This window comes from Trichoderma gamsii, assembly GCF_001481775.2.
Source record: "Trichoderma gamsii strain T6085 chromosome Unknown Scaffold_46.2, whole genome shotgun sequence".
In the NCBI taxonomy this organism is placed as follows: Eukaryota; Fungi; Ascomycota; class Sordariomycetes; order Hypocreales; family Hypocreaceae; genus Trichoderma; species Trichoderma gamsii.
Window position 1 is genome coordinate 126,970 of NW_020171383.1, and position 24,335 is coordinate 151,304.

A 24,335-nucleotide genomic window follows, 5' to 3' on the forward strand; every position below is an offset into this window, starting at 1 on the left:
ATTGCGGGATATCGTGGTTAGTAGAGTAACATTGGTCTTCGATAAATTGTTCATAAAATCGAGATTTATTTCCAATGCAGTTGTATAAGTTTTAAGACCCGTAAAGGACGGTGCATTAGAGGGACTGTACGGGGTTAATAAGGGTATCCCATGAAAAAGGAATACTATATTCAGCCACGTTGGGTCCAATAGCGCCAACGACGCCAGATCATCAAGATCGCTTACAAGGTTCAAGATAAGGTTTCCGCGCCGAAGATGGATTTTTTCGTCGATGAGTCAACAATGCAACGCAATGAAAAGGCTACCTATACGAAGCCAGCAGGCATCAGAGCCCTTGATTTGTCCCTTACTGGAAGATGGAAGAAATTCCTCTTCATAGAACTCGTCAACTCTCAAGCACGATTACAAGCGCAAAAGTCTGACATCAAACTACGAAAAAAGCTCTATAAATACACAAGCCAATAGGGCCAGGCCGACCAACCATGGGATTTACTGCCATCCATTACACGGCATTGCAAGGCGGGAAAGAAATGTATCACTTGTACCTGTATGAACAGCAAAGAACACTTCGAAGTCTGAGAGAAGCCTGAGATAGCGTTGACACTTGGTCCCATTAATAAGGGCAAAGCTGTAAGCAACTCATCGCCACTTCGCAACTTTCTTCAATAGGTAAATGTAGTTATGCATAGAGACGGTTTATACATTATCAAGAAGGCGTATCTGGTATCCAGTAACGGAACTTATACATGATAATAACGAAAACCTCAAGGCATTATATCACAGTGCATATATGTTAACATTTAACTTCGTACAGAGTGTATTAAGTCTTCATCGTATGCCACATGCTAAATGCCAAATGCAGAAATGCTCCTCATATCCTCCCGTCCCTAAACGCCAATAAGATCCTTGGGCAAAAACGTCCACACGGTACCGACAAGCCCCAGCACCGAAAACACCGCCAATAAGCACAGCAACACAATACGCTCCCTGACCGAAACGTCCTTTCCATAAAGCTTGAGATAAAAGAGAATAGGCAGAATGATGGAGATGAGAGAGCAGAGAGCAGCGCCGAGAAATGCACAGACAGAGTCAAACGCCGGAAACAAGATGGATATGCAAAGCAATATGAGGACAACGACCACGCGAACTAATCCCCTGAGACATGACTTGATAAAATCAGATTGTCGATCTGCGGGACTGGGCGCGGAATGGTGGTGGTGATGAGACTGGTGGAGGCCGCACAGGACATCGGCGGTCGTGATGAGGGGACGAGCGTTGAGTGGTAGCTTGGTGAGGGGAATGATGGTGACGCAGATGCACATGAAGATGGTCAGACCCTCGGGAAAGCCAGAGCTCCTAATGATGTTGGAAGTGATGGCCTCTTTGATGCCGTCACCAAACATGAGGATGCCAATAACGCCAAGGCAGGTATCCAAGACATACTATGGATTATCATCAGCAATTCAATGCTCCATGAGATTTGCGGAGACAATACGTACAGAAAACGAAAAAGTAATGGCAACACCCCGTCCCCACTTGTGAGGATGACGCATGTCTCGGTAAATCTGTTCCAAGTGTCAGAGATGAGTAATTTCACGGTAAAATCTTCTAACTGAGAATGGAACAATCATATGGTGGTCTTACAGAAGGAAAAACGGAGTGAGCTCCCCAGGGACTGGCCATCAAGCCATACGCAAGAGGCAACGCCAACCAGTTTGTAGGAAACAAATGCGTAGTGGCAGGCTGCCACAAAGAGCCGGGAGCTTCCGTTTTGACAAGACCATCGGCAATGACAACGCAGACGACTAGAGGAAGAAGACGATTTCGTTAGTATGAGAATAGTCAAGTCAGATAGGAAGAAGCCAGAGGAAACTCACTGCAAAAAGTAGAGAAAATGCCAATGACGCTTGTATAGCTCAGCCACCGCAACGGCAAGGCATTGAGAACAAGAGTGACAACAGCACAAACACATTTCCAGAAATTTACACCCGCAACACCAGGCAGCAAGAGCGCAAGAGAATCAGAAAACAAGATGACAAGAGCAACGCAAGCAGCAATGAGCTCTATCGTAAACAGAAACGACACAATGACGCGAGCTCTAGTACCAAACGAAACATACGCCAAATCCGAATATGTGATGAGACTAGCATCATATTCCATACACTTGGCCAGCAACTTGGCCGTATGCGCCGTGACGCCGGCCGTCAAAGTAAGTATGATGAGACCGAATATCCAGCCGCTCATCTTGAAAGCCAGCGGCAAACTCAGCAGCCCAACGCCGATAATAGCATTAATAGAGTTGAAAACGGACTGAGGCAGAGTGCTCTGGCCGTCAACCGTCAAAACGACCTTGTTTCCCTGCTTGACTTCCTTTACCATGATCGGCTGCTCTTCGCCAAAGGCAGCAGTATCCTCGTCGCCACTTTCATCCTCTGCTTGGCCGCTGATTCGGATAATAGACGGTCGATGTCGAATGAGAGACGGCCCGCCCATCGTGCCATATCCGCTGCGATACGAACCATAGCTACCGATAATAGACTCCGTAGCCAGGTAAGGAGACGATCCAAAGACGCTAGAATGGCTCGAAAAGGTAGCAGGCAACGCACCGCTCGCCATCTCCTCGTCCAGCGGCTTGCTCTCCCGGTCTCTGTAATGCGAACCCACGATGTTGCTGCTCGAACCAGCAAACGAACTGCCCAGCCGTGGCGACCCATCCGAATGTCGTCCAAGCCCGCTTGAAGCGTGGGCGTTGAGGCTGTCAGAGCTCCGCGAATACTCGGCATCCTCGCCCGCATCGCCGGCCAATTGTTGGTCCGTAGCCAAGATGAAGCTCGGGCGACGAGGAATGACTTCTGGGAAAGCAGCAGCGCGCTGCCAACTACGGGCGAAAGAGCGGAAGCTGTTGACGCCGCCAACGTCAGCCATGGCGGCCAGACGGTCAGTGACAGAAGACCTGGAGGAAAGCAATCGATATGTTAGCGACGCAAATACTCCTTTGTTTCCAAGATGATTCTCTTCTTGTCCATGCCAGCTTACCGTCTGCGCTCAATGTGTCGACCAGCTACGTGTGCGCCATCATCGTCATCGAGCAACTCCCGTTCCTCATCAAAGGGATTTGACGAAACGCTGCCGGTGGGCGAAGCCACGCCGTCGTACTCGTTCCATGTCGTCGGATTCCGCGAAGACGGTGCCATTTAGCTGCCGTACAGCGATTCTCGATGCCCGCGAGTAACCGAGCGGTGGTGGTTGGGACGCGGCAGTTGATGAAATTCCGGCGGCGGCGATGTGTTGGATGGCACGTGCAAGTCCAGCAGAGAACGCGGTCCCTAGTAAGGATATATGTCTATTGTACGAGCAGAGAGATAAAGTAGAGTAAGGTTCCCGCAAAGAAGCAGCACCAAGCAGCCAGAAAATAAAGAAGAGAAAAAAAGGAAGATATTCCCAGGTGCGCAGATCGCAGCAAGCCAAGAGATATCTATAGCGTCGAAAACAAGAATGGCCCGTGAGGGGTGGCGCCAACCCCCCCTCCGCCTCTGAGCAGCATCATATCACGGCGCTAATAGCAAAAAAAGAAAAGAGAAAAAAATTAGAAGCGACACAAGCCATTCCTAGTAGTGCTAACCAGCAGGGTATCCAGCCAAGGTAGGACACAACATGGGCATAAAAACAAGCAAACAGGACACAAAAACACCGCTGTCCGAGTCAGGTGGACTGGGTTGGAACTTGGTCCATGCGGGAACCAGGCAAGTTGGAGAGAGGAGGCTAGCAAGCAGCAGCTGCATGATAGTGACGCGATGCCGAGACAAGCAGAGAGAAAGGCACAGCTTATCTCTTGGTTTCGATGGCGCGGTAGAGGCAAGTGTGGGGGTGAGTAGAGGGTACGTAAGGTTGTATCATCGACGGTAGACAGATTGCTGTAGAGCTACCTGAGAGGCTGCTCCATGGTACGAGGTGCACAAACTCCACTACGCTGCACCGCACTGCGCCGGCCCTGGCACTAACATCAACTGACCTGCAAGGAGGGAGATCAGATCAGCCAACTTGGCAGTCGTGAGACTTGGTCTGGATACAGCAGGCACTCAATACACTGCATTTACCTGGGAAATATCACGATTACCAACGTACACAATTATGCAGACTCTTCTATAGCATCTCATACCATCTACCGATATCCTTCTTCCCATCCAGCTCTTCATATCGCTTCGTCGTATCGTCCCATTGGCGCTGATAATCACCGTCCCGCACTAGCTCAATCCCTATTACGCACTTAATCCACCACCAGATAACACTCTTATCACCCATCCATGCAGCCTTATCAAAAAAACATCCATCCCCATCTCGGCATCAATCAATCAACCAAACCACAACCATGGCATCATCGTCATCATCACCACCACCACCACTCACCGCAGCCTCTTTCTCCCCCCTCCTCCCCATCCTCAACGCCTTCAACCACCGCCACCACAACCAGCACCGCCTCGCCCACTGGTGGCCCGTCTTCCGCTCTCTGCGCCGCACAATCCGCAACCTCATCGACGATCTCTCGCCTTCCGCATCGCTCTCTGCACGCCCAACTCCTCGTCGTGAAACTATCCCTCCTCGTGCAATCTGGCTAAACAAGCACTTTATCCCCAGAGCATACGTGTACGTCCACCTCTACTCTCCTCCCAATGCAAACATAAATTTACCAAATCTCATACAACACAGGGCATTCTCCCAACTCGCCGCCGACAACCAACACGCCCCCCTTGGCCTCCTCCTCCTCGCCATCCTCGCCCGCATTCACACCGCCCTCTCTCCCCTCTCAAATGACAGCTCCATCCCCAATCCACAACCAAAAACCAATCGCGCCAATGACCTCGCAAACCAAGACAAGGGCGTAGCAATAGCTCGCCAGGAACTGCCTTCAGCCACTTCAACAGAACGTATGTTATCGAGTGAGCAGCAGCAACAAGGCAGTCCAATCGACCGCGAAGCCACAAAACCGCCCAAGAGCAAACTAAAAGCATCCCCATCATCATCATCAATATCAAAAGACAAGAAGAAAAAGAAAAAAGGCAAAGGAGACGCACTATCCAGCCTCTTTGGCTCTCTGGCATAAAGACAGCATTCATGATTTAATCATATTATACCCTATTCATTTACAGCATCCGTTTTTATACCAATTAGCATATAACTAGCATATAACTAGCATATAACTAGCATATAACTATCAAGACCAATTTCCAACATCACATACTACTGTTCCGACTTGGCCAATTATGAGATTTCATGTCAACCCGAAAAAAAGGGAGGTACATTTCAAGAGCAAAGCAAGGCCAAATTAATAAGTAAATGGAACCCATCTCCTAGCCCTCCCCACCCTCATACCGTACAATTGTCTTAAATAAGGCTGTGCTTTCCCACCTATGCGCCAGCCCTCTTTAAAGGTAAAGATAAAAAGAACCACTCTCCCGCATAATCTTCCCTCATAAACACATATTCCAAACTTGTAAAATAATAACAAAAAAAAAGAAAGAACTGGACTTGGGTCAGGGGAATATATCATTTCTTTTCCTACGCTTCCCTCTCCAAAATCCCATCTTGTTTCGCTTCCACGTCTCGAGCTTGTCCACTGAAGCCGTTATATTTTCTCAGCCTCGGCAATACGACTCTTTAATCCAGCGGTTTCCATAGGCTTTTTTGTCGGACTCTTTGAAGGATTCCTTGACCGACGCTTAATCATCTGTTTAGCCAATCTCCTCTGCCTCGGGCTCCCGTACTCCTCTAGATCCCAGTTCGGCTAGAATTCTCTGAATACAGTAAGCTGCGCTCCTCTACATCGAGGCTGCCTTGGCTGGCTTTCTATCGCTCCTTTCTAGTATGGGCGATAGGACCAAATACGGGCCTTCATGTCTCCGGAGCCAGTGGCAAAGTAGCCGCCCTGGGGGCTGGGGGCAACTGAGATGACCGAGTTTTTATGACCCTGAAGCATCAACTGGGTTGTTCCTGTCCGAGGGTCCCAGAACTGGACGCCGCGGTCCTTGGATCCGGACAAGACCCAGTTGGCGTCCGGAGTCAGGGCGACAGACAGGACAAAGTCTCGGTGACCTTCAAATGTCTTGACACACTTGCCCTTGGCGCCAGAGTTCTGCGGGCCGCGAGGCGAGCTAAGCTCCCACATCTTAATCGTTCGGTCCAGACTGCCGCTGACCAAGTCTTTGCCGTTGGGCGAGAAGGCGACGGAATAAACAGAGTCCTTGTGTCCATCAGGTCCCTCCAACCGCTCGACCAGGTAGCCTGTCATGATGTCCCAGACGCGAACGCTCTTGTCCAGAGAGCCGGCCGCAACAAACTGAGTGTCGGGGGAAATGGCAACAGTGGTAACACCGTCCTCGATGGTGAGGGTGAGGGTGTTGGTGCCCTGCTCAATATCCCAAAGACGAACCGTTCTGTCGCCACTGCCAGAAGCAATGGTGCGGCCGTCGCGCGCAAAGTCGAGCGAGTAGATGTCCTGTTCGTGGCCCGAGAAGTGGTTGCGGATGGTTCGGGTAGCAATATCCCACACCTATAGTGCCATGGTTAGCTTGCGAATTGGGAGAATGACAGTGACAGCAGTGTGCCGCCATTACATGATATTCGTTCAACTTACTCGGATCAGCTTGTCTTCGGCACCGGTAGCCAGGTAGCGGCCGTCAGGGCTGAAGCAGACGCTTCGAATGTAGAGATCGGCAGCCATGTCGGTGGCGCTGTGGTCTTCCAAAACGCACACCTTCTCACCGGTCTGAACATCAAAGATCTGGGCCGACTTGTTGCAGCCGGTGGCGACATACTTGCCATCGTGGCTGAAGCGGACGCAGCAAACGACGCTCTCGTGAGTGAGCGAGTGGACCAGGTCGACATCCAGGACGCGCTGCACCTGCGGGTTGAAGATGGCATACCAGTCGTTGCCCGTCTTCTTATTGTGCGGCGCAACGGCATCGACTTCGAGGTCGCCCAGCGCGTTGCTGATGGGAGGGGGAGGGGCGCGGGGACCCATGCGAGCGTGGTCAGGCGTCGGGTGGCTCACTTGCGGAGACTGGGCATTGCCGGGATACGGCACGGGGGTGTTGATCTGGGGGGTCGCGGGCCCGACGGCGTTTGGCGGGCGGTTGATGGCTCGGCGACCTGGGCCGGGCGACGCGGTGCTCTGCGGCGGCTGAGGGCCCATGCCGTTAGACACGACGGGGCCGGGGCCCTGCGGATAGGCCTGCTGCTGGTATGGGGGCTGCTGAGGAGGCGGCTGCTGCTGCTGCTGCTGCGCGTTGGGGTGGGGAGGCGGCACTGGCAGTCCTGGGGGTCCCTGAGCCATCTGGTGGTGGTGAGGGCCCATCTGCTGATCCTGGGGAGTGGCCTGAGGCTGCGGCGGCGCCAGACCTCCTTGGTTGCCACCGGCCATGATGCCGCTGAAGAGGCCGTTTCCAGGAGCAATCGATGGGGGTTGCTGAGACGGCCCTGCGTGTTGAGGAGGTCCTTGCAGACCAGACTGCGGAGCTCCCTTACGAGCAAGTTCGAGCTGGTGCCGCAGCATGTTGATTTCCTCCTCGTACCTGGAGAGTTGGGATGCGGTTAGCCACATGTAAAGGCATGCGGGTTGTAGTAAGTGGGAGAAGTGCGGCTTACTTTTGCTTGAGCGTCATATGCGTTTGCTCCATGGCGTAGACTTTCTCTCGTACGAGCTGCATTTCACTGACTTGCGCTGAGACTATAATTGGAAATAGGTTAGCTCATGATTCTCTCACTGCAACTGCAATCAATGCCTTTTGATTGTTTTCAAGGGGAAAAAGGAAGAAATTAAATTTTTCTATTCTTTTCTCAAAAACAATCCACCCCGCTCAAACGCGCACAATGGTTGTCGGCTTGGACAGTATTTGCAAGGGAGGCGTACTCTGATGCTCAAAGCTCTCAGTCTGGCGCTGTTGGCTGTCGAACTCGGCTCTGATCTGCTCAAGCAGCTCGTTCAGGCGAGCATTGCCGGGAGGCACAGCTCCCATGCCGCGGTGCGAGTACATGGACATGGTTGGTGATGATGTCGGCGACTGCGGGATTCAAGACGGAGATGGCGGGTGCGGCGCGGCGCGACAATCGATTCGACTCGATTCGGCGTTGGAGAAAATGGCGATGGTGGTGATGGGGGGAAAAAGAATTTAGAGGCGGTTTGAGGCCAGCTTGTCGCCTCGATCCGGAGATCAGCAGGCGGGACACCCGGAATGCCGAGTTGCTCAACCAGACCCTGGTGAGGCCGCTGATTATGGCTATAGCACAGCTCCGCGACAAGTGCAAGAAAAAACAATCAAGGACAAATTTGTCGCTTGACGGCGGGTGAGGCTGAGGCTGAGAGCGGCTCAGGCGGTGATGAAATCAGGGATGGCAAAGGGCTGTGCGGCCGCGATCGCGTGTCCACTCGCAGCGACGGGCGTGATTCGATTCGAAGCGTGGAGTTTTGCGTCGAAGCGGAGCGGCAGAGGAGGAAGAGAAGGAGAAGAAAAGGCGAAAAAGGCGAAAGAAGAGGAACTTTGTGAGGTACGACAGGCCGTCGCGGCTGGGGGAATAAGGTAACTCGGTGGAGCACCTGAAGCGAGAAGCAGAAGCAGCAGAGCTGGTTCCGCCAAGGGCCAAGGGGGGGCGCCTCGTTGTACATGCAGCCCAAGTACAGGCTCCACGCCGCAGCGGGCCTGGCGAGCGTGCTCCGTGCGCAGCCCACATGTACATGCGACAGGGCCTGCATGTACCCAGGCCCAGAGAGGGTGGGTGCTTTTTCGTACCGGTAGCGCAGACCCGCTGGCCTGGCTGCGACTGGGGCTTGGGGAGGGGCGTGGGCAGAGGATGGAAACAAAAGCGAAGAAGAAGGAAAAAAGCTTAGGCCACGCTGATAGGTACGTGACTATCGGTTTTGCTCTTTTGTTTCTGAGGATTGGTTTTTAGGGGCGAGATGTGGCATACAGCAGAGGTGAGACGCCCGAGACAGGCAGACAGACAGGCAGACTAGGAGTTTATGAGGCAACACAAATAGGCCGACTAGAGGTAGAGATGCATCACAATTCACATGGCCGACCTCTTATTAGGGGTTGCACACTCTTACACGCATGCAGCACCAACACCAGCAATATACCTACCTTATGATATAGCACTGTAGTACCTGTATGCATTGTATTGTATACACCTATGCCTGTACACGCATCCGCGTACACATGCACATGCAAGGAGATTTAGCAAAAGCACTGCGGATGACACATTCTTTACCTTCTACGCGCTAGCACTGCTAGAAAAAGCAGCCATCAGCGTGGCATCGGAAGAGGGTGTCGTCCTCTCAACTTCTAGAGTTGCTCCTAGCTGCGCGTGGCTGAACGGCGCTGTGTCTGGCGCGTGGCGTCTTGAAACGGAACTGAGGCTGAAGAACAAGCCTGCTGCCAAGGTCTTCTCAGCATGATGCATGTCGCGCAAGCATACACGCCCAGGAGCAGCAATTCCAAGTAAAAGAGGAAATCAGGTTACATCAAGTTACTGACTGATTCTCTGGAAATATGTGCATATTACTAAAGCCGCCTACTCACTCACTCATCCGCGGCTGTGGCACGGCATGTACCGGCCGTACAAAGCGTGTGTGAATAAGCGCCTCCATCAACCTGCACCCCTCTCCATGCCATCCCATCTCCCATCTCGTCCTATCAAACCATCTCCAGCCTGTGCTCCCTCTATCCATCCCCCTAACACGCACAGAATCCGCCGCCCGCTATATTCTCTCCCCCCCAGCCAGCAGCAGGGCCAGGGCGTGCAGATGCCTAGCCCGGCACGGTGGGGTCGCGCAGCTTAGCTCTGATGGATGGTTCCGCAGTGGTTGGAGTTGTAGGCGGGTGGGCCCTCGCAGCGCAAGGGCTGGCACCACGGTGGACCCTTCGTCGGGACCACCAGCGGGGATCCACTAGGGGAGTTTTAGGCAGGCAAGGGGGGGCGCCTCTTAGGGAGCCTTTTAGGGAGCGGGGGCCTCTGCTGCTGGACGCGGCGAGCCTAACACCAGCCACAGCCCAGACCTGGCCAGGCCATATCGAGTTCCCCATGATATCGGCCGGAGTACCAGCCCAGGTACCGTTCTGGAGGCTGCCACTTGCGGCTTAGGCCGGGGGCGCTCGCTGACGTCGTGCTTGGCGCGTGCCGGCGGCTGGACTTGCAGCTCGATACTTGCTGGTACGATGCTACATACAATGATGGCGCACAAATCAGACACGCATCGTTGATGCCTTTACAAAGATGCATCCAGACATACGTCCATGATTTGATTGCATCGTGGCATTTTCCATGTTGCCACGGGGCCACGGGGCCACACCCAGGCTTGACCCGATATCCGGCGGCTGGCAGCCAGAAAGAGGCGCGCGCCATGTCACTACCCGAGCTTACCTAATGCAAGCCAATGATACCAAGGCAAAAGGATGGATGGCAGATGACGATAACGCCGGTCGGTGAGCGCTATTCCTGCAAGGCCACTTGATGGATCAGAAACTCTGAATCAGAGAAATTGGGCTGGCCGCAGACAGTGGCGTAACTGTGGCGCTTTGGCGATGGCTTCAATTTGCAAAAGCCTCTCAACGATCAAGTAGCCACTTTACCACGTTGCCATCACAAATCGCGAGCCTTTAAAGTCTTATTGTGCTGCTGTTTGTCGAGCGACCCGTTTGCGTCAAACGCTTTGCCATGTTGCCACTTGAATCTCACAACTGTCTCGCGCGGCTTGCTCCCCAGGCCGGCTGCAGCCACATGAGGCTGAAGCAAAACTCTTGGCAGCCTCGTTTGTTTCGCCCAAGCTCTCCTAATTTTTCTTTTTTTCTCCGTTTAAAAATCTCCACTCTTTGACATTTCCTTTGGTGAACGGGATACCAACGGGAAAAAAAAAAACACACCCTGCTCTGCTTTGTTAATTTTCTACGCCACTTCTCCCATTTTGCCGTTTTGCAGCTTTCCATATCTCTCTGTCAATGTGTGTGCGCGAATGAAGAATTGATTGATTGATTGCCTCTGCTAGTGGGTAGTGCTACATGCTCCCTCTGCTGCAGCGGCCCCCATGATCGATCTGCTCGTTTGCCAATTGTTGGGTAGCAATATATGTAATTAATCTAGCACCGTCGGTAGGATTGGCCCATCCGCCCGCTGGCCATGAGGGAGGTGTGAGGTGCCGACTAGTTGTGATCCTACGATGTAACAGGCGTCAGGTGTGTGTCTGGAAGCTCTCACCTTGTCCACGGGCCAGTATCGGGCTCATGGTTGATACTACTAGTGGTGCTAAGCTCTGATACCGCCGAAGGTACATGGATGGACTCAACTAGCTCATCGCAGGGTGGTATTATTAGAAGCGGGATAGATTCTGCTTTGGGGTAGCCGGCGGCTGTTTTGTGAGTAGCGTCAAACAGCCATCAATCGTCAAACATGTTTGTTCTGTTACTGCGTACCCTATATCTGTGCGATTCAGCTCGTACATGTGCCCAGGGTGAGAGACGAGCAACTTGCAGCATCCACCCCAGCCCCAACGTTGCATGCAGAAATACTAATCACGACGTGCACTTTACTCTCGTCCTCAGGACTGTCCATTGTCTATTGATCCTTTAAGTCGGCGACATCATGTGCGCAGTGTTCGGTGTGGTCGCACATGTACGTGGAATTGTTGGAAAACCCTAGCCCTTGCGCATGTAAGGAGGGTCCATTATTGAAAGCTGTCAGATATCAACACCGCCTGTACTCCATATATTCCATGTCCGATCCACACAAGAAAAAGCCTCCATTGCAATCGAGGCGCGGATATGTGCGATTTAGCTATCTGTACGGCTATATGTACCTTGCTACCCTACAGATGGCCGAATATGGGTGCCTCCATCTACGCTCTTACTCAAGCTATGCTGGATGGGTGAATACATAGGTAACATTACATGGTAGCTTAGAAGGCATTGTACGAATAAAACCAATTATAATAAAGGGAGACGTTATCCAGCGCCCCAATTCTGTTATCCAACCCTCCAGCTTAGGCGTGGGCTGCTGCCAGTATTATTGCTATTACTACTGCTAACTGCTATTATGACTGCTACTGCCGCTACTGTTGCTATTTTTAAATATATAATGTTTAGCAGTGATACACATGTATCTTAATATATGGAATAGCTGCCTTGTTACGCTACAGCCGGGGTGTTGGATAATGAGATTGGGGTGCTGAATAACGTCTCCCATAATAAAATGTCATCATTAAATGCCCAGCGTATCTATGCGTTCATTATATGAACTGCGTCACGTAAATTAGGCGGAGCACTCTATTGCTCGCAGTCAACCGCCAAACCTCCGACCCTAGCACACGCCATCGCTGCTACCCGGCAAACCTCAGCTCAAGGCTAGGGCCGGGTATCTACCCGCAATTAATCCCAGGCGACGCTACTTGCACATGTGGCCTGGGCAGTATGAGAGAGGTGAGTGACGACTAACTGGTGTTCCTCCGCGGAATAAGTGTCTGCTGCTAGCAAATCCCGGCCTCGTTCCGTGCTCATGCCGAGCCCACTTGCATTCAATGAAATGGAGATGGTATCGCGATCCGGGCTTTCGGCAATGGCAGATCGGACACAGCTCGGACTTGTCAAAATGAATCGCGGTTAACCCACAGCATTCACCAGTACCAGTAGAGCCGCCATGTGAAGCATCTACCCTGTATCTTGTAGATCCATTACCAGGAATACCATGAATGGTACTATTTGAGTATCCGACTGAATGGACCAGCCATGTGTTTGAATACAAGTCCCGTTCTGTACTGAGGGACGCAAGAGAAGAAGTCGGACAACTAGAGCTCCATTTGAACTCGGCTGGTAGCCTTTGAGATGTCTGCAGTCATGTCCCCATGCGGAAATACCTGTACAACGCGTCTGATATCGTGATGCCCAACGCGGCACTGCTATGCATGCATGGCAATCCTGCCATCATACTACTCATCGCCCGAATTTGGGAGAAGAGATGCTAGTTTTACATTTGCTATGCATGCATGAGGAGAGCTGGTGCAGACAGAAGACGATGAATATTGTGCTTCTTAAGCGCATGTAAGGACCCTTTATAGTATGATGCAAGGAAGGATAGAAGCAACATCGTGTACCCAATGGCTTGTGATCATACGTTTAGGTAGGGCACATCAAACCGCAGTGCAGCAACGCACGATAATCACGATAGAAGCATGAAATTGTGGGCAAAGCTGGAGTAGCAATTCCAGATACGAGTACGTGCTCGCTCAATATACCATCAATATGAACAAGCGTCCCGATGGCACCGACACAGCCTATCGGATCACGGTCTGGCGGTCAGAGGGCGAGTGTGAGTGGAAATCGTCGGGCTCAAACGAATTGCTGGGAAGCATCGAAAGCTGCCCTACCGCAAACGCTGCCAATTGGCTGCCAATCCCAATCTCCTAGCATAGTGGATAATTGCAAGCCGCAATCGCCGCAACGCGATCCAATTCAAAATGTCATGCATGTCGCGTATTCGTATCGACGAACCGCGAATACGTTGCCCAGCTCGGCTCCCCGCAAAACAGGCGGCTTAGGTAATGAACGGCGCCACGGCCCAGGCACCATCCGCGATATCAGGACATTTCCAGCTCGCTCTCTGGCCACCTTTTCAGGCTCGGCTCCGCTCGCTGCTGGATCTGATTCGGAGAGCCGTACGAAGCTTCGGGATTATGAGGCAAATCACACCATATCCTGGCGCCGGGTGGTCGACGCTCCGTGGAAAGGGGGCCAGCGAGATGCGTTGGTTGAAGAATAGCTGCAGTAGGTACCTAGGTAGCAATAGCAGATACGGAGTAGATCGGTGTTATTTGCATGCTACTAGTATTTACACACTGTTCGTGTATACTGCCATCAACAATCGATATATAAAAGGCAGGTATCAACATAACAACCGTCATCGTTGAATAACATAGTACCGCCTCCATCAAAACACTGTCTCTGCCACAAACCCCGGCCCTCCACCCAATTGACAGCTCTCAAGCCTTCTAGCTGTCGACAAACGAACTGATCGCCTCTCCCCCTCTTTATCTGATCCCCTTTGCACTTTTTGCGCCGCCAAACCCCAATCGGGCGACCGCAGCAGCCATCCACGCAGAACCCCTGACTCTGTGCCCCGTTTTTTCTTTTTTTTTTCTCTTATTATTCCAAAGTCCGGACTTGCTAGGCCCAGCATTTAAATTGGCCCTTCCTCGCTGTCGCGACCAGCCCGCCATCTCCGAATCCGCGCAAAACAACAGCTTCACTCCCTCGTTCTTTCTTCTCGGGTGTTTCTGAATAGAAAGGACTTTCAATCAATCGAGGCGTGACATCGCTACAAACTCGCCCACCATGGATGTCGTGCTCGAAGTCACCGACACCTTCATCGCCGACTATGCCTACGCCTATCTCTTCCCGCTAAAGGCCGCGCTCTACAACTTCCCCGATGCCTCTGCCAATGCTTCGGCCGCGGCCCTGTCGTCATGGTCCTACGAGCCTGCGACGCAGTACTTCCAGCTCGAGCCCAGCCAGGCGGCCTACCAGAGCTCCATGACGCGAGACAACATCTACCGCCAGGGCGCGACGCTCTTTCTCATTACTTGGTACGTGAAGCCTGCGAGATGAAGCTTGGAATGCTTCCCCCTACATTCGACCTCAGCAAACAATTGCTGTACATCTTGCTCAAATACAACTGGCTAACAATGTGCACTCAGGCTCTTCGGCATCATCGTCTACTTCATCTTTGCTTCCCTGTCCTTCTTCCTCATCTTCGATAAGCGCATCATGAACCACCCAAAGTTCCTCAAGAACCAGATCTGGCTCGAGATTGTCCACGCCAACCAGTCCATGCCCTTCATCGCCATGCTGACCGCGCCGCTCTTCCTGCTCGAGGTCCGCGGCTACGGCAAGCTCTACGACGTCACCGAGGAGGGCCCCGGCCTGTGGTACAACTTTTTGCAGTTCCCGCTCTTCATCGTCTTCACCGACTTCCTCATCTACTGGATTCACCGCGGCCTGCACCACCCGTCCGTCTACAAGACGCTGCACAAGCCTCACCACAAGTGGATCATGCCCACGCCCTTTGCCAGCCACGCCTTCCACCCCGTCGACGGCTTTGCCCAGTCCATCCCCTACCACATCTTCCCCTTTGTCTTCCCGCTGCAGAAGATGGCCTACGTTTTCCTCTTCGTCTTTGTCAACTTCTGGACCATCATGATCCACGACGGCGAGTACCTTACCAGCAACCCCATCGTCAACGGCGCCGCCTGCCACTCGCTGCACCACTCGCGATTCGAGGTCAACTACGGCCAGTTCTTCACTGCCTTTGACCGCCTGGGCGGAACCTACAGGATGCCCGAGGACTGGATGTTTGAAAAGGACATCAAGATGTCCGAGGACAAGTGGAAGGCCGAGGCCAAGGCCGTCGATGAGACCGTCATGGAGGTCGAGGGTGCTGATGACAGGACCTATGGCCCTGACCTCAAGACCAAGAAGAACAAATAAGCGCAAGTTTTCATTTTTCAAATCTTGCGCTTCCCATTTTTACAATTACAACTTTACGACCATGAAAAGTCTCATCACGCTTTGGCGAGCTATCTGATTGGTTTTATACTTTTTATATAATCTGCCACTTTTGCTTTTCACTCTTCACATGCAGTGTATATACTCTTTTTTTCTATTCAAAAAGTCCATTGGGTGGGACGCAAGATGAAAACTCCCATTACATTACTGGGATACTTTCACAACTGGATCATTCTTCGAAGCATATTTGGGTGGCAGAGGCGTTTAGAGGCATGGGACCACGAAACAAAACACGAAAAACCAAAACGTCTCTTTGAATGATGTATAGTATAGCTCATCTAAAGACTGATATCGAACACACCGGCGCATATTGCCCGGCGAATGTAATAATAATAATGACACAATTCCCCAAAACACCAGCTCAGACAATAATGAAATGAAATAAAAGAACAAAAAAAAAGTGACGCTCGCGTTCTGTTATATAAAAAGAAAAAGCCCCGCAATACGTGGACTTGTATGCACCCACTGACGGTTTTTTTCGGGGGTTTGCTTTTCTGTGTCGACAAAGCAGTAATAAGAAAAGAAAAGAGAGTATAAGAAAGTCGATAACGAGTGGATTTATTGCGACCAAGCGCAGGCTGACGAGAGATGTAAAAATGACAAGATCGAAAGGAAAGAGAAGAAAAAGACGAGACATTGAAAAGTCCAAATAGATGTTTCCGCGCGAGAAGATGTTCCAATCCCGGCTTGTATGAGTTGTAATGTGTTGTAAGCGGCCCAGACAGTATATCACAAGATCAACGCTGGCACCAAAATGCAGTCGCAGTCTATCCCGCCTCATGAGAAGCTGACAAACTTGGGATCTCTCGGCCGGCCATCCGCGCCAATGCCGTTGGCCTTGAAGCGCTCCTCCATGTAGGCCTTGCGCGCCTGGTCAAACTTCATGCGCCGCCTCTTCATGATCTTGAGAATGGCAATCTTGCTCTCCTCGTCCAGGCCGGCGCGCTCGTCGCCATCCTCGATGTTGCCGTTGAGGTCAAAGGTGCTGCTCGACAGGCCGGCCTCGATGTCGCCGGCAAAGGACGACGGCAGACGGGAGTAGAGATAGTCTGAGCCTGGGAGGTGGATTTCGTGCAGGCGGCGCAGCCAGAAGGAGCGCGTGAAGAAGAGCGCTGTGGCAGCGACGAAGAGGGCGAAGCAGACGGAGTAGAGGAGGTACGACATGGTGATGATTAGTTGGAGGAGTTGTTTTCGGTAATCTCGGATGATGGCGCTGAGTGTCGATGGAGCAGAATAGGAGAGAGGAAATGATAAAAGAAAAGAAGAAAAGAAGCTCGTGGTGAGAAGAAGAAACCAAGGAAAGTAAAGCCTGGAGATGCGGCGACTAGCAGATGCACCGGCTCATGATCCGGCGGGAATGGTCGGGCGATGCCTTTGTCTGGAGATGCCGCGATTTGCTGGATCGCACGGCGTTTTACTACGAGGGCCTCATGCATCAGCCGCCCGTCTGACGTGTTGCCTCATCAAAAGCGGCAGCCAACAAAACGTGGCTGAGCGGGATCCATTCAAGCTCCCCGTTTGCAGCATGTGGCCTCTCCAGCCACACCTACATGGGGGACCTCTGCCGATAAGAGCGATAACCGCCGCCTCTACGCGCTAAACCGTAATACGGCAGCTAAGCGAGCCCACACATTTCCCGCAGAAGACTGTCAAGAGGTGCTTCACCAATTTCGAGATCCCAGCAAAGGAAACGAACCTCGACGTCGCGAAATACATCAATTTTCCACGATTACCGACAAAATGGCTACCGCTCTCCCCAACATTTCCTCGGACCTCATCTGGGAGGTTGTCCGTGAGTCTCTCAAAGACACTTTTTGTTTTTCTTGCGCGGATTGGGAAAAAAAAAAGATTGTAGCAAAGACGATGGAGGAAAATGGGCTAAACGAACATTTGTGGCACAGGCAACAACAACAGCTACCTCCACAAGACCGGTGCTGCCTCAAATGGCGGTATCCAGCTGTCTCGCGACCCCCTTAACCTGACCAACAAGCACAGCCGCAAGGTACGATGCGATATTACGATTCTTGGACTGGAGGATTTTGAGCAAGGGCTAACTAGCTTGGTAGTACGCTGGCTTTGTCAACGACAAGGTACGAACGACATGATGTCCTCGATCCGAATACATACGCCTACCCGAATATCAACCCACCGAGTTCTGTTACTAAAGAAAATTGTTGTATAGGCTCTCGGTATCACCGCCGGTGAGAAGGGTGGTGTTGTTGTCGTCAGCAAGAAGGCTTCCGCCGTCCACCAGCCCGCCAAGAGCACTGCCACTACCACCATTGGTGGCGGCAAGTCTACCCGCAAGTAAGTATTACGGGACTCTCAAGAAGACTTCTTTTTTCTTCAACCAGGAACAAAAAGGGAAAACAAGATGTTAATGTCTATCGTGTAATCAGGACCTACAAGGCCGTCGCCAGCCAGGTCGCCAAGTCCGGCTACCGCGCTGACCTCCGTGAGGCCGCCGTCGAGCGTGCCTCCGCCATCCGCAAGTCCCAGCTGCCCGTCAAGGCCGACCCCGAGCCCAAGCTGAGGGGCAAGAAGGCCCAGAAGGCTGCCTCCGCTGGCGAGTCCTAAACGAGAGGACAAGACATAAAAATGAAGGAATAGCGCTTTGAAAAAAGAACTATGGGGATGAGCATGGGAGTTTGGCTGGGGCTGCAAGTAGGGGTCTGACGGGCTGTTATATTCTTTTTTATACTGTACATTGAACTAGCCTGGCCTGGCCAAGGCTGGGGGCTGCGGTTGGATTTCCGAAACGGTTCGGGCGAGACGAACAAACTGATGTTGTGGCTGTCGATGAGAGGGCTGCAATATGGAGTTCATGGAAGAAGATGATAATTCCAATGGATTCTTACAACTACGTTGCTATGAGCGTGAAGCATGTGATGTGTGACTAGCGGCTGTATGCCAGGACTTATGTATAATATATGAGCAGCAGACGTAAGTATACGGCTTGCATTGAGTAGATTCAGTGTCAATACTTGCTGCTCAGCTTAACGACTCATAACATACATCAAAGCCTTATGTCATGACGGGGGCTGCAATGCGACAGTCAAAGCCGGCCTGCAGCATCTCTAGCCCGACTACATTGTCGGCCTGTCTCGCCGGACTTGGATCTCTCAGGCCAAGCCATCATCTCTTCCGAACAAGCACCAATGCCTGCGTGCCAATTAGCGTCGACATAAGAAGACACTATACATAGCATATGCTATGTAATGATTCATTCAAGCATCAGCCTCCCAGTTCCGATTGCACGCGATAGCTCGGCTACTCAATCCCAAACCTTCCCCCAGGCCAATGTCTTCAATGCCGCCGGGTCCCGGCAGACCTCGGAACCAGCGGCCGCCTCCACACCCCGGCTTTCTCCAAAACAGCCTGCACTACTTCTTCCCGAGCCGGAGCCAAATCACAAGCCTTTTTGCTGCTGGTGAATTTTGTCTCGGCACTTTTAGTCGGGAAAAAGAGAGATGAGCATCGGGACATGACGGGGCGTGTGTGTCTGTATGTGCGATGCATGTGCATATGGTGACTGCGAGAGTATCATGGGAGACACGAAGATGGATTTCACCAGTAGAGCGGCTCAATCAAAAAGCGATGCGGTAGATATGTAGATAGTAGTCTAATATCTATTAGACAAATCGAATCAAAATGCAGCAGCCTCTGCCCTCCCGATTGGTCAAAAACACCCAAAAGCATCAAGCACAGCAGCTCCAATTACCTGCGCTCTTACCCCTCCAAACACTCCTGGCTCCGGGTGGCCAAAAGCAGCTTAAAGTGCTCTCTAGTCCACTGTACTGTATCTAACTCATAGCGCAAGAATCCCACGCCCCTCCTTGGCAGTAATACAAGAAAGAGCCATCTCACGCAATTTCCCTCCTAGAAAAAAAAAGAGAACAGACTTCTATCCTCCTCCATTCATCCATCTTCTTTCTCCTTCAACAACCTCATCCTCCTCTACTCTTTTCTAACTTTATTCCTTTTTTCCCACACAAAACCATCACAATGGTCAAAGCAGGTATGAGCTCCTCCACGGCCCAGAGCTGCTGCAGCTGCTGCCCTGCCCCTCAACCCCGCACCGGCCTCGACGAAGCTGTCTAAAGAGCTCGCGTCATGAGAAATTGCCGTTGCATGTAGTCCGTGATACTGACCATTCTGGCGCGATAGTTGTTGCTGGTGCCTCTGGAGGTATTGGACAGGTATGAGCCTCTTCTTTGTTTCTACTCTCTCCCAATAGTCTGCGTAAATTGGACCCCTAGCTAACAGCGCATCCTGCTACCAGCCTCTGTCCCTCCTCCTCAAGGCCAGTCCCCTCATCGACGAGCTGGCTCTGTACGATGTTGTCAACACTCCCGGTGTTGCTGCCGATCTCTCCCACATCTCCTCCCCCGCGGTAAGCTCCCAGTCTCGCTCGCCCGCCTGGCCGCGCCGCATCGCCGAGTGCCACGCTCCGGGCTTCCTTTGGGCCGACTTCCGCAGCTTCACATGGCTAACGCGAGCTGTTTTCCTCGAATAGAAGGTCACCGGCTACCTGCCCGCCAATGACGGCGCCAAGGCCGCTTTCAAGGATGCCGACATCATTGTCATCCCCGCTGGTATTCCCCGTACGTATCACGTCTTATATGGCTAGCTGCAAATTACAATCGATCCATCTGGGGCTGTTCAAGGCTTCGGCATGTGATTGGCTATATATGCTACAGCTACAGCTACAGCTACGGCTACAGCTACTAACGGCAATTGCTCACAGGCAAGCCTGGCATGACTCGTGATGACCTCTTCAACATCAACGCCGGCATCGTCAAGGGCCTGATCGAGGTCATTGCCGAGGTTGCCCCCAAGGCCTTCATCCTCGTCATCTCCAACCCCGTCAACTCCACCGTCCCCATCTCCGCCGAGGTCCTCAAGGCCAAGAAGGTCTTCAACGCCCAGCGCCTCTTTGGTGTCACCACCCTCGACATTGTCCGTGCCGAGACCTTTGTTGCCGAGATTGTTGGCGAGGCCCAGCCCCAGAAGCTGACCATTCCCGTTGTCGGTGGCCACTCTGGCGAGACCATCCTGCCCCTCATCAGCAAGGCCGACCCTGCTGTCAACATTCCCGCCGACAAGTACGAGGCGCTTGTCAACCGTGTCCAGTTTGGTGGTGACGAGGTCGTCAAGGCCAAGGACGGTGCTGGTTCCGCTACCCTGTCTATGGCTTACGCCGGTTTCCGGTAAGACCCCTTTCACATTGCTTTCACCCCATCCAGGCTGCAAACACTAACATGAAACCTCAGATTCGCCGAAAAGGTGCTCCGCGCTGTCAAGGGCGAGAAGGGCCTTGTTGAGCCCAGCTACGTCTACCTGCCTGGTGTTCCCGGCGGTGAGGCCATCGCCAAGGCCACCGGCGTCGACTTCTTCTCTGTCCCTGTTGAGCTTGGAGTAAGTTGAGATTCGAGAGCTCTCGATTTTAATGATATAAACTAACGCTTCGCAGCCCAACGGTGTCGAAAAGGCCACCAACCCCCTGGAAGGCATCACCGAGCGGGAGAAGGAGCTCTTGGGCAAGGCTGTCGAGGGTCTCAAGACCAACATCCAGAAGGGCGTCGACTTTGCCCACAACCCTCCCCAAAAGTAAATACTTCCAACTTCCCCAAATGTGCTGGTAGCGTTCTAGTGTCGATGGAGCCGGTCTTGAGGACAATAGCTATGACTACTTGGTATAAATATATACGCACGCATAAGCAGGGTGGCTGATGATTTGCTTTTCTTTCATAGGCTGTAAATGTCCCAGACTCTCTAATTGTCCCATGCGAAGCCTTCCCTGTCGGATGGCCTCTCGTCCCCATTGATTATTAGTTCTCCGCTAGTTGCATGAAGCTGGGTTGGATTTGTTGGTATGGGCAAGAAGTGTGAGGCGGATTCGCCTAGTCGCACATGGCTCGTTCGTCCACCCCTTACTGTCATCTTTCCCTGGGTTTCAGGTGCGCAAAGTTGTCGTAGCGGTTTGGTTACTAGGGCTTGGCGGGGATGGTTTTGATCTGAAATATGGCTCCCGGTAGCTCATTGACTTCGGCTTGAACGGTGGCGTTGATACCCAGAGCAGCTAATGCGCCGCGAATGATGCCGCAGGGGAACCATAGGAACTGGAATAAATAAAAATTAAATGTAAGCAAATGACTAGAGTGATGGCAGGTGATTGGATGGTTTCTCAGTAGAGAAGGGCTTGTCAGACGTACAGGCTGTGCTCGGACGACGGCCTGGCTGCCGGTTTCTGTACTCATGCGCGAGAATGGGCGGAAGGCGTTGTCGGTGAGGACGTAGACTCCCTAGATATTGCATAAGTCATTGTGTTATCGTAATGCGATAGATGTGTGTAAAGTAGGGGCGAGTTTGCGTATGTGTTTATGTAGTGTCGCACGTACTCGGTGATTTGTCTTGAGATTGTCAATGTTCTTGCCAAAGACGAGGGACCACAGGTCCTTGCAGAGGAACTTGATTACGTCGAGGGTGTCGTTGAAGCGGGGTCTGTCGCGAGAGAATCTGTGTTGCGCCAAGCGTATCGGGAGTTGTTTAGCTACCATTTCTTGTGGAGGTTGGATGTATGCTTTCTTGGGTAAGGATGCCATGTACCTTTCTACAAGGCCCTGTCCGACGCGATATCCCTGCGCCTCAAGCCTATAATGCACCGCATCGAGATGTTCCTCGTCGTCTATCCTCTTGGGCGTATCTCCCGCCGCTGCGTCGCCCACGACCGTGCCGGATGTAGCCTCTGATTTGGCCGTCGCTGCGCTGTGGGGAGGCGATTGCAGGGCGTCTGCTGTTGAGTTTGTGGCTGTGGCTGTAGAGGGCGAGGCAAAGTCGCGGTCGGTGGTGACGCGGTGGGCGAGCGGGACGAGTTCGATGAGGAGGAAGTCGAGCGTGGAGGAGGAGAGGAAGGTGGCGCTTGGGTCGGAGGAGTTGAAGGGGGGGAGGGGAGGGGAGAGGGACATTTTGTGTGGACTTGATTGATGGCTGTTTGTTTGTTTGTTTGAGGAGGGGGATAGAGACGAGGAGGAGTCGAGTTTGAGGTGGAAGAGGGTGTGGTGGTGATGTTGAGAGGATGAGTTTTGGTGGTGAGAGGTAAAGCTGTAGGTGCTGGTACCGAAGTACGTACCTACTCTAGCAGTCCGTTTCGGTGAGGGGTGCGGTTAGAGCTTGGTCAGAGCAACGGCACTCTATCTGGTAGTGATGGTGCTAAATGGATTCCCAAGTAGGTAGGAGTGAGTTGGTTTAGTCTTTCATTTGGAATATATATTATTCGTAAATGAAGACTATTTGATATTCTTTATGTAGTGCAACGTTTAATTCGTTCTACGCATGGTCTCTTAGTAGTGGAGGTATAAGAGTACCTTAGCCCATCTTACATACAGCAAACTTAAGCAGCTCACACCTCCATCTCATCAAGCGCACCCAATCCCTTCAAAAAAACCGTCGAAAACTTATTCTCATCCGCCATCCTCGCAAACTCCTCCTTCCCCTCCCCCTTCCCATCATAGCCAAAAGTCCGTCCAAATTCCTGCGCAAAGTTGTCAAACGTCACCGCCGGCTTCTCCTTGCACAGGGTGCACATTGTGCCGATGACCTGGTCCGTGAAGCCAGGCCGGGGAAATCGCCTGGCTACAATGAGATAGTCGCTTTTGCTGAGCATCTCGCCGGGGAAATTGGGGCCAAACATGTCTGCCATGACGGCGAATGAGGTCAACGCCACTTCGGGTTCTTTGTGGTGCGCGATTGATGCTGTTGTGTGCAGAGCTATGGCATCCCATACGAGCTGGAGATGCGGCGTCCAGGCGTCGCCGCCGCGGTCTTTGAGGAACTGCCTGGTTATATTGGCGCCGTCAATCTCGAATCGCTTGTCTTTGGATATCAATGCCTTGTCAGTGGACAAGCCGAAGTCATGTAGTAGGACCGTTAGGAATACCACGTCCCAGTTGAACTTGTGACCCTCGAATTTCTTGTGCCGTGACAGCAGGACGGCCCAGTACATGGAACGCACGCAGTGGTCTACGACTGACTTGTCCATTTTCTGTGCATAGTAGTCATAGGCTTCGAGAAGCACTGGGTTGACTGGTATGGTGATGCCAAGCTCGGGGATGTCTGGGAATGGGTTGGTGGAAGTTGAGGACGACATGATAACAAACGCGAGTTTTCTATTTCTTGCAAGTAGATACAGATATTAGTATTCTATAGAACCGGATTGAAAAATCTTGAGATTAGTATATCATTTTATATTCAAAACACCTAGCTGTATAATATGTAAAGCTACAATCGTTTTGTTGTAGACGTTGCGAATGTTACAAATATTGCACAGCGGTTGAATAAGCAGCGATAGACTAAATAGCATAGCCTAGCTGGTGTTTTGATTCCAAACACTAGCAACTACCAAATGTAGCAACTACCTAATGCAGGTAGCAATAAGACAAAGCTCTACTACTAGTAGACAACGGACTATTTCTTACAACTACTTCCACCGCATCTTGGCCTCATCCAGCTTGCTCATCTCAAGCTCAACTACGTTTCCTATGGATTAGTGCCAAGTCAGCAACAGCTCTAACATCACAATAAGAAGACATAGCTCATGGGTTAATTAAATATCCAGTTTCTCAAATAATGACCAGCTACCAGCTACCAGGCCCTTGGCGGCCTATACAGCTATATCCCCTCTCCATCGCTGGTAAATGCCTCTTCCCTCGCTCATGAATAAATAGCAGACAAAAC

At 51.9% G+C, this 24,335-nt stretch overlaps 9 protein-coding genes across 9 annotated transcripts; 4 read left to right on the forward strand and 5 right to left on the reverse strand.

Annotated features, from left to right (window-relative positions):
* Positions 1–887: 887 nt before the first annotated feature.
* Positions 888–3,194, reverse strand: TGAM01_v209435 (hypothetical protein; the record flags this gene model as incomplete). Its single annotated transcript, XM_024550556.1, has 5 exons — positions 888–1,442; positions 1,500–1,565; positions 1,645–1,805; positions 1,878–2,953; positions 3,037–3,194. 5 exons carry the CDS (start codon positions 3,192–3,194, stop codon positions 888–890), a joined length of 2,016 nt encoding a protein of 671 aa, XP_024404701.1.
* A 1,175-nt stretch (positions 3,195–4,369) lies between these two features.
* TGAM01_v209436 (hypothetical protein) lies at positions 4,370–5,101 on the forward strand (the record flags this gene model as incomplete). Its single annotated transcript, XM_018809889.1, has 1 exon — positions 4,370–5,101. The coding sequence occupies one exon, from the start codon at positions 4,370–4,372 to the stop codon at positions 5,099–5,101; it is 732 nt and encodes a 243-aa protein (XP_018656859.1).
* Positions 5,102–5,857: 756 nt separating this feature from the next.
* On the reverse strand, positions 5,858–8,030 carry TGAM01_v209437 (glucose repression regulatory protein TUP1; the record flags this gene model as incomplete). The annotated part of the gene is made up of 4 exons (XM_024550557.1): positions 5,858–6,547; positions 6,632–7,568; positions 7,642–7,723; positions 7,907–8,030. 4 exons carry the CDS (start codon positions 8,028–8,030, stop codon positions 5,858–5,860), a joined length of 1,833 nt encoding a protein of 610 aa, XP_024404702.1.
* A 6,339-nt stretch (positions 8,031–14,369) lies between these two features.
* TGAM01_v209438 (C-5 sterol desaturase) lies at positions 14,370–15,521 on the forward strand (the record flags this gene model as incomplete). The annotated part of the gene is made up of 2 exons (XM_018809891.1): positions 14,370–14,620; positions 14,732–15,521. The coding sequence occupies 2 exons, from the start codon at positions 14,370–14,372 to the stop codon at positions 15,519–15,521; spliced, it is 1,041 nt and encodes a 346-aa protein (XP_018656861.1).
* An 855-nt stretch (positions 15,522–16,376) lies between these two features.
* Positions 16,377–16,763, reverse strand: TGAM01_v209439 (hypothetical protein; the record flags this gene model as incomplete). The annotated part of the gene is made up of 1 exon (XM_018809892.1): positions 16,377–16,763. One exon carries the CDS (start codon positions 16,761–16,763, stop codon positions 16,377–16,379), a length of 387 nt encoding a protein of 128 aa, XP_018656862.1.
* Positions 16,764–17,339: 576 nt separating this feature from the next.
* Positions 17,340–18,176, forward strand: TGAM01_v209440 (ribosomal L28e family protein; the record flags this gene model as incomplete). The annotated part of the gene is made up of 5 exons (XM_018809893.1): positions 17,340–17,391; positions 17,501–17,601; positions 17,666–17,689; positions 17,782–17,906; positions 17,999–18,176. The coding sequence occupies 5 exons, from the start codon at positions 17,340–17,342 to the stop codon at positions 18,174–18,176; spliced, it is 480 nt and encodes a 159-aa protein (XP_018656863.1).
* A 1,586-nt stretch (positions 18,177–19,762) lies between these two features.
* TGAM01_v209441 (malate dehydrogenase) lies at positions 19,763–21,213 on the forward strand (the record flags this gene model as incomplete). Its single annotated transcript, XM_018809894.2, has 6 exons — positions 19,763–19,798; positions 19,882–19,992; positions 20,116–20,203; positions 20,347–20,809; positions 20,873–21,017; positions 21,073–21,213. Coding segments are annotated over 6 exons (984 nt in total), but the record flags the coding sequence as incomplete, so codon positions are not given.
* Positions 21,214–21,589: 376 nt separating this feature from the next.
* On the reverse strand, positions 21,590–22,567 carry TGAM01_v209442 (hypothetical protein; the record flags this gene model as incomplete). Its single annotated transcript, XM_018809895.1, has 3 exons — positions 21,590–21,721; positions 21,815–21,904; positions 22,001–22,567. 3 exons carry the CDS (start codon positions 22,565–22,567, stop codon positions 21,590–21,592), a joined length of 789 nt encoding a protein of 262 aa, XP_018656865.1.
* A 434-nt stretch (positions 22,568–23,001) lies between these two features.
* Positions 23,002–23,748, reverse strand: TGAM01_v209443 (hypothetical protein; the record flags this gene model as incomplete). Its single annotated transcript, XM_018809896.2, has 1 exon — positions 23,002–23,748. The coding sequence occupies one exon, from the start codon at positions 23,746–23,748 to the stop codon at positions 23,002–23,004; it is 747 nt and encodes a 248-aa protein (XP_018656866.2).
* Between the last annotated feature and the right edge of the window lie 587 nt (positions 23,749–24,335).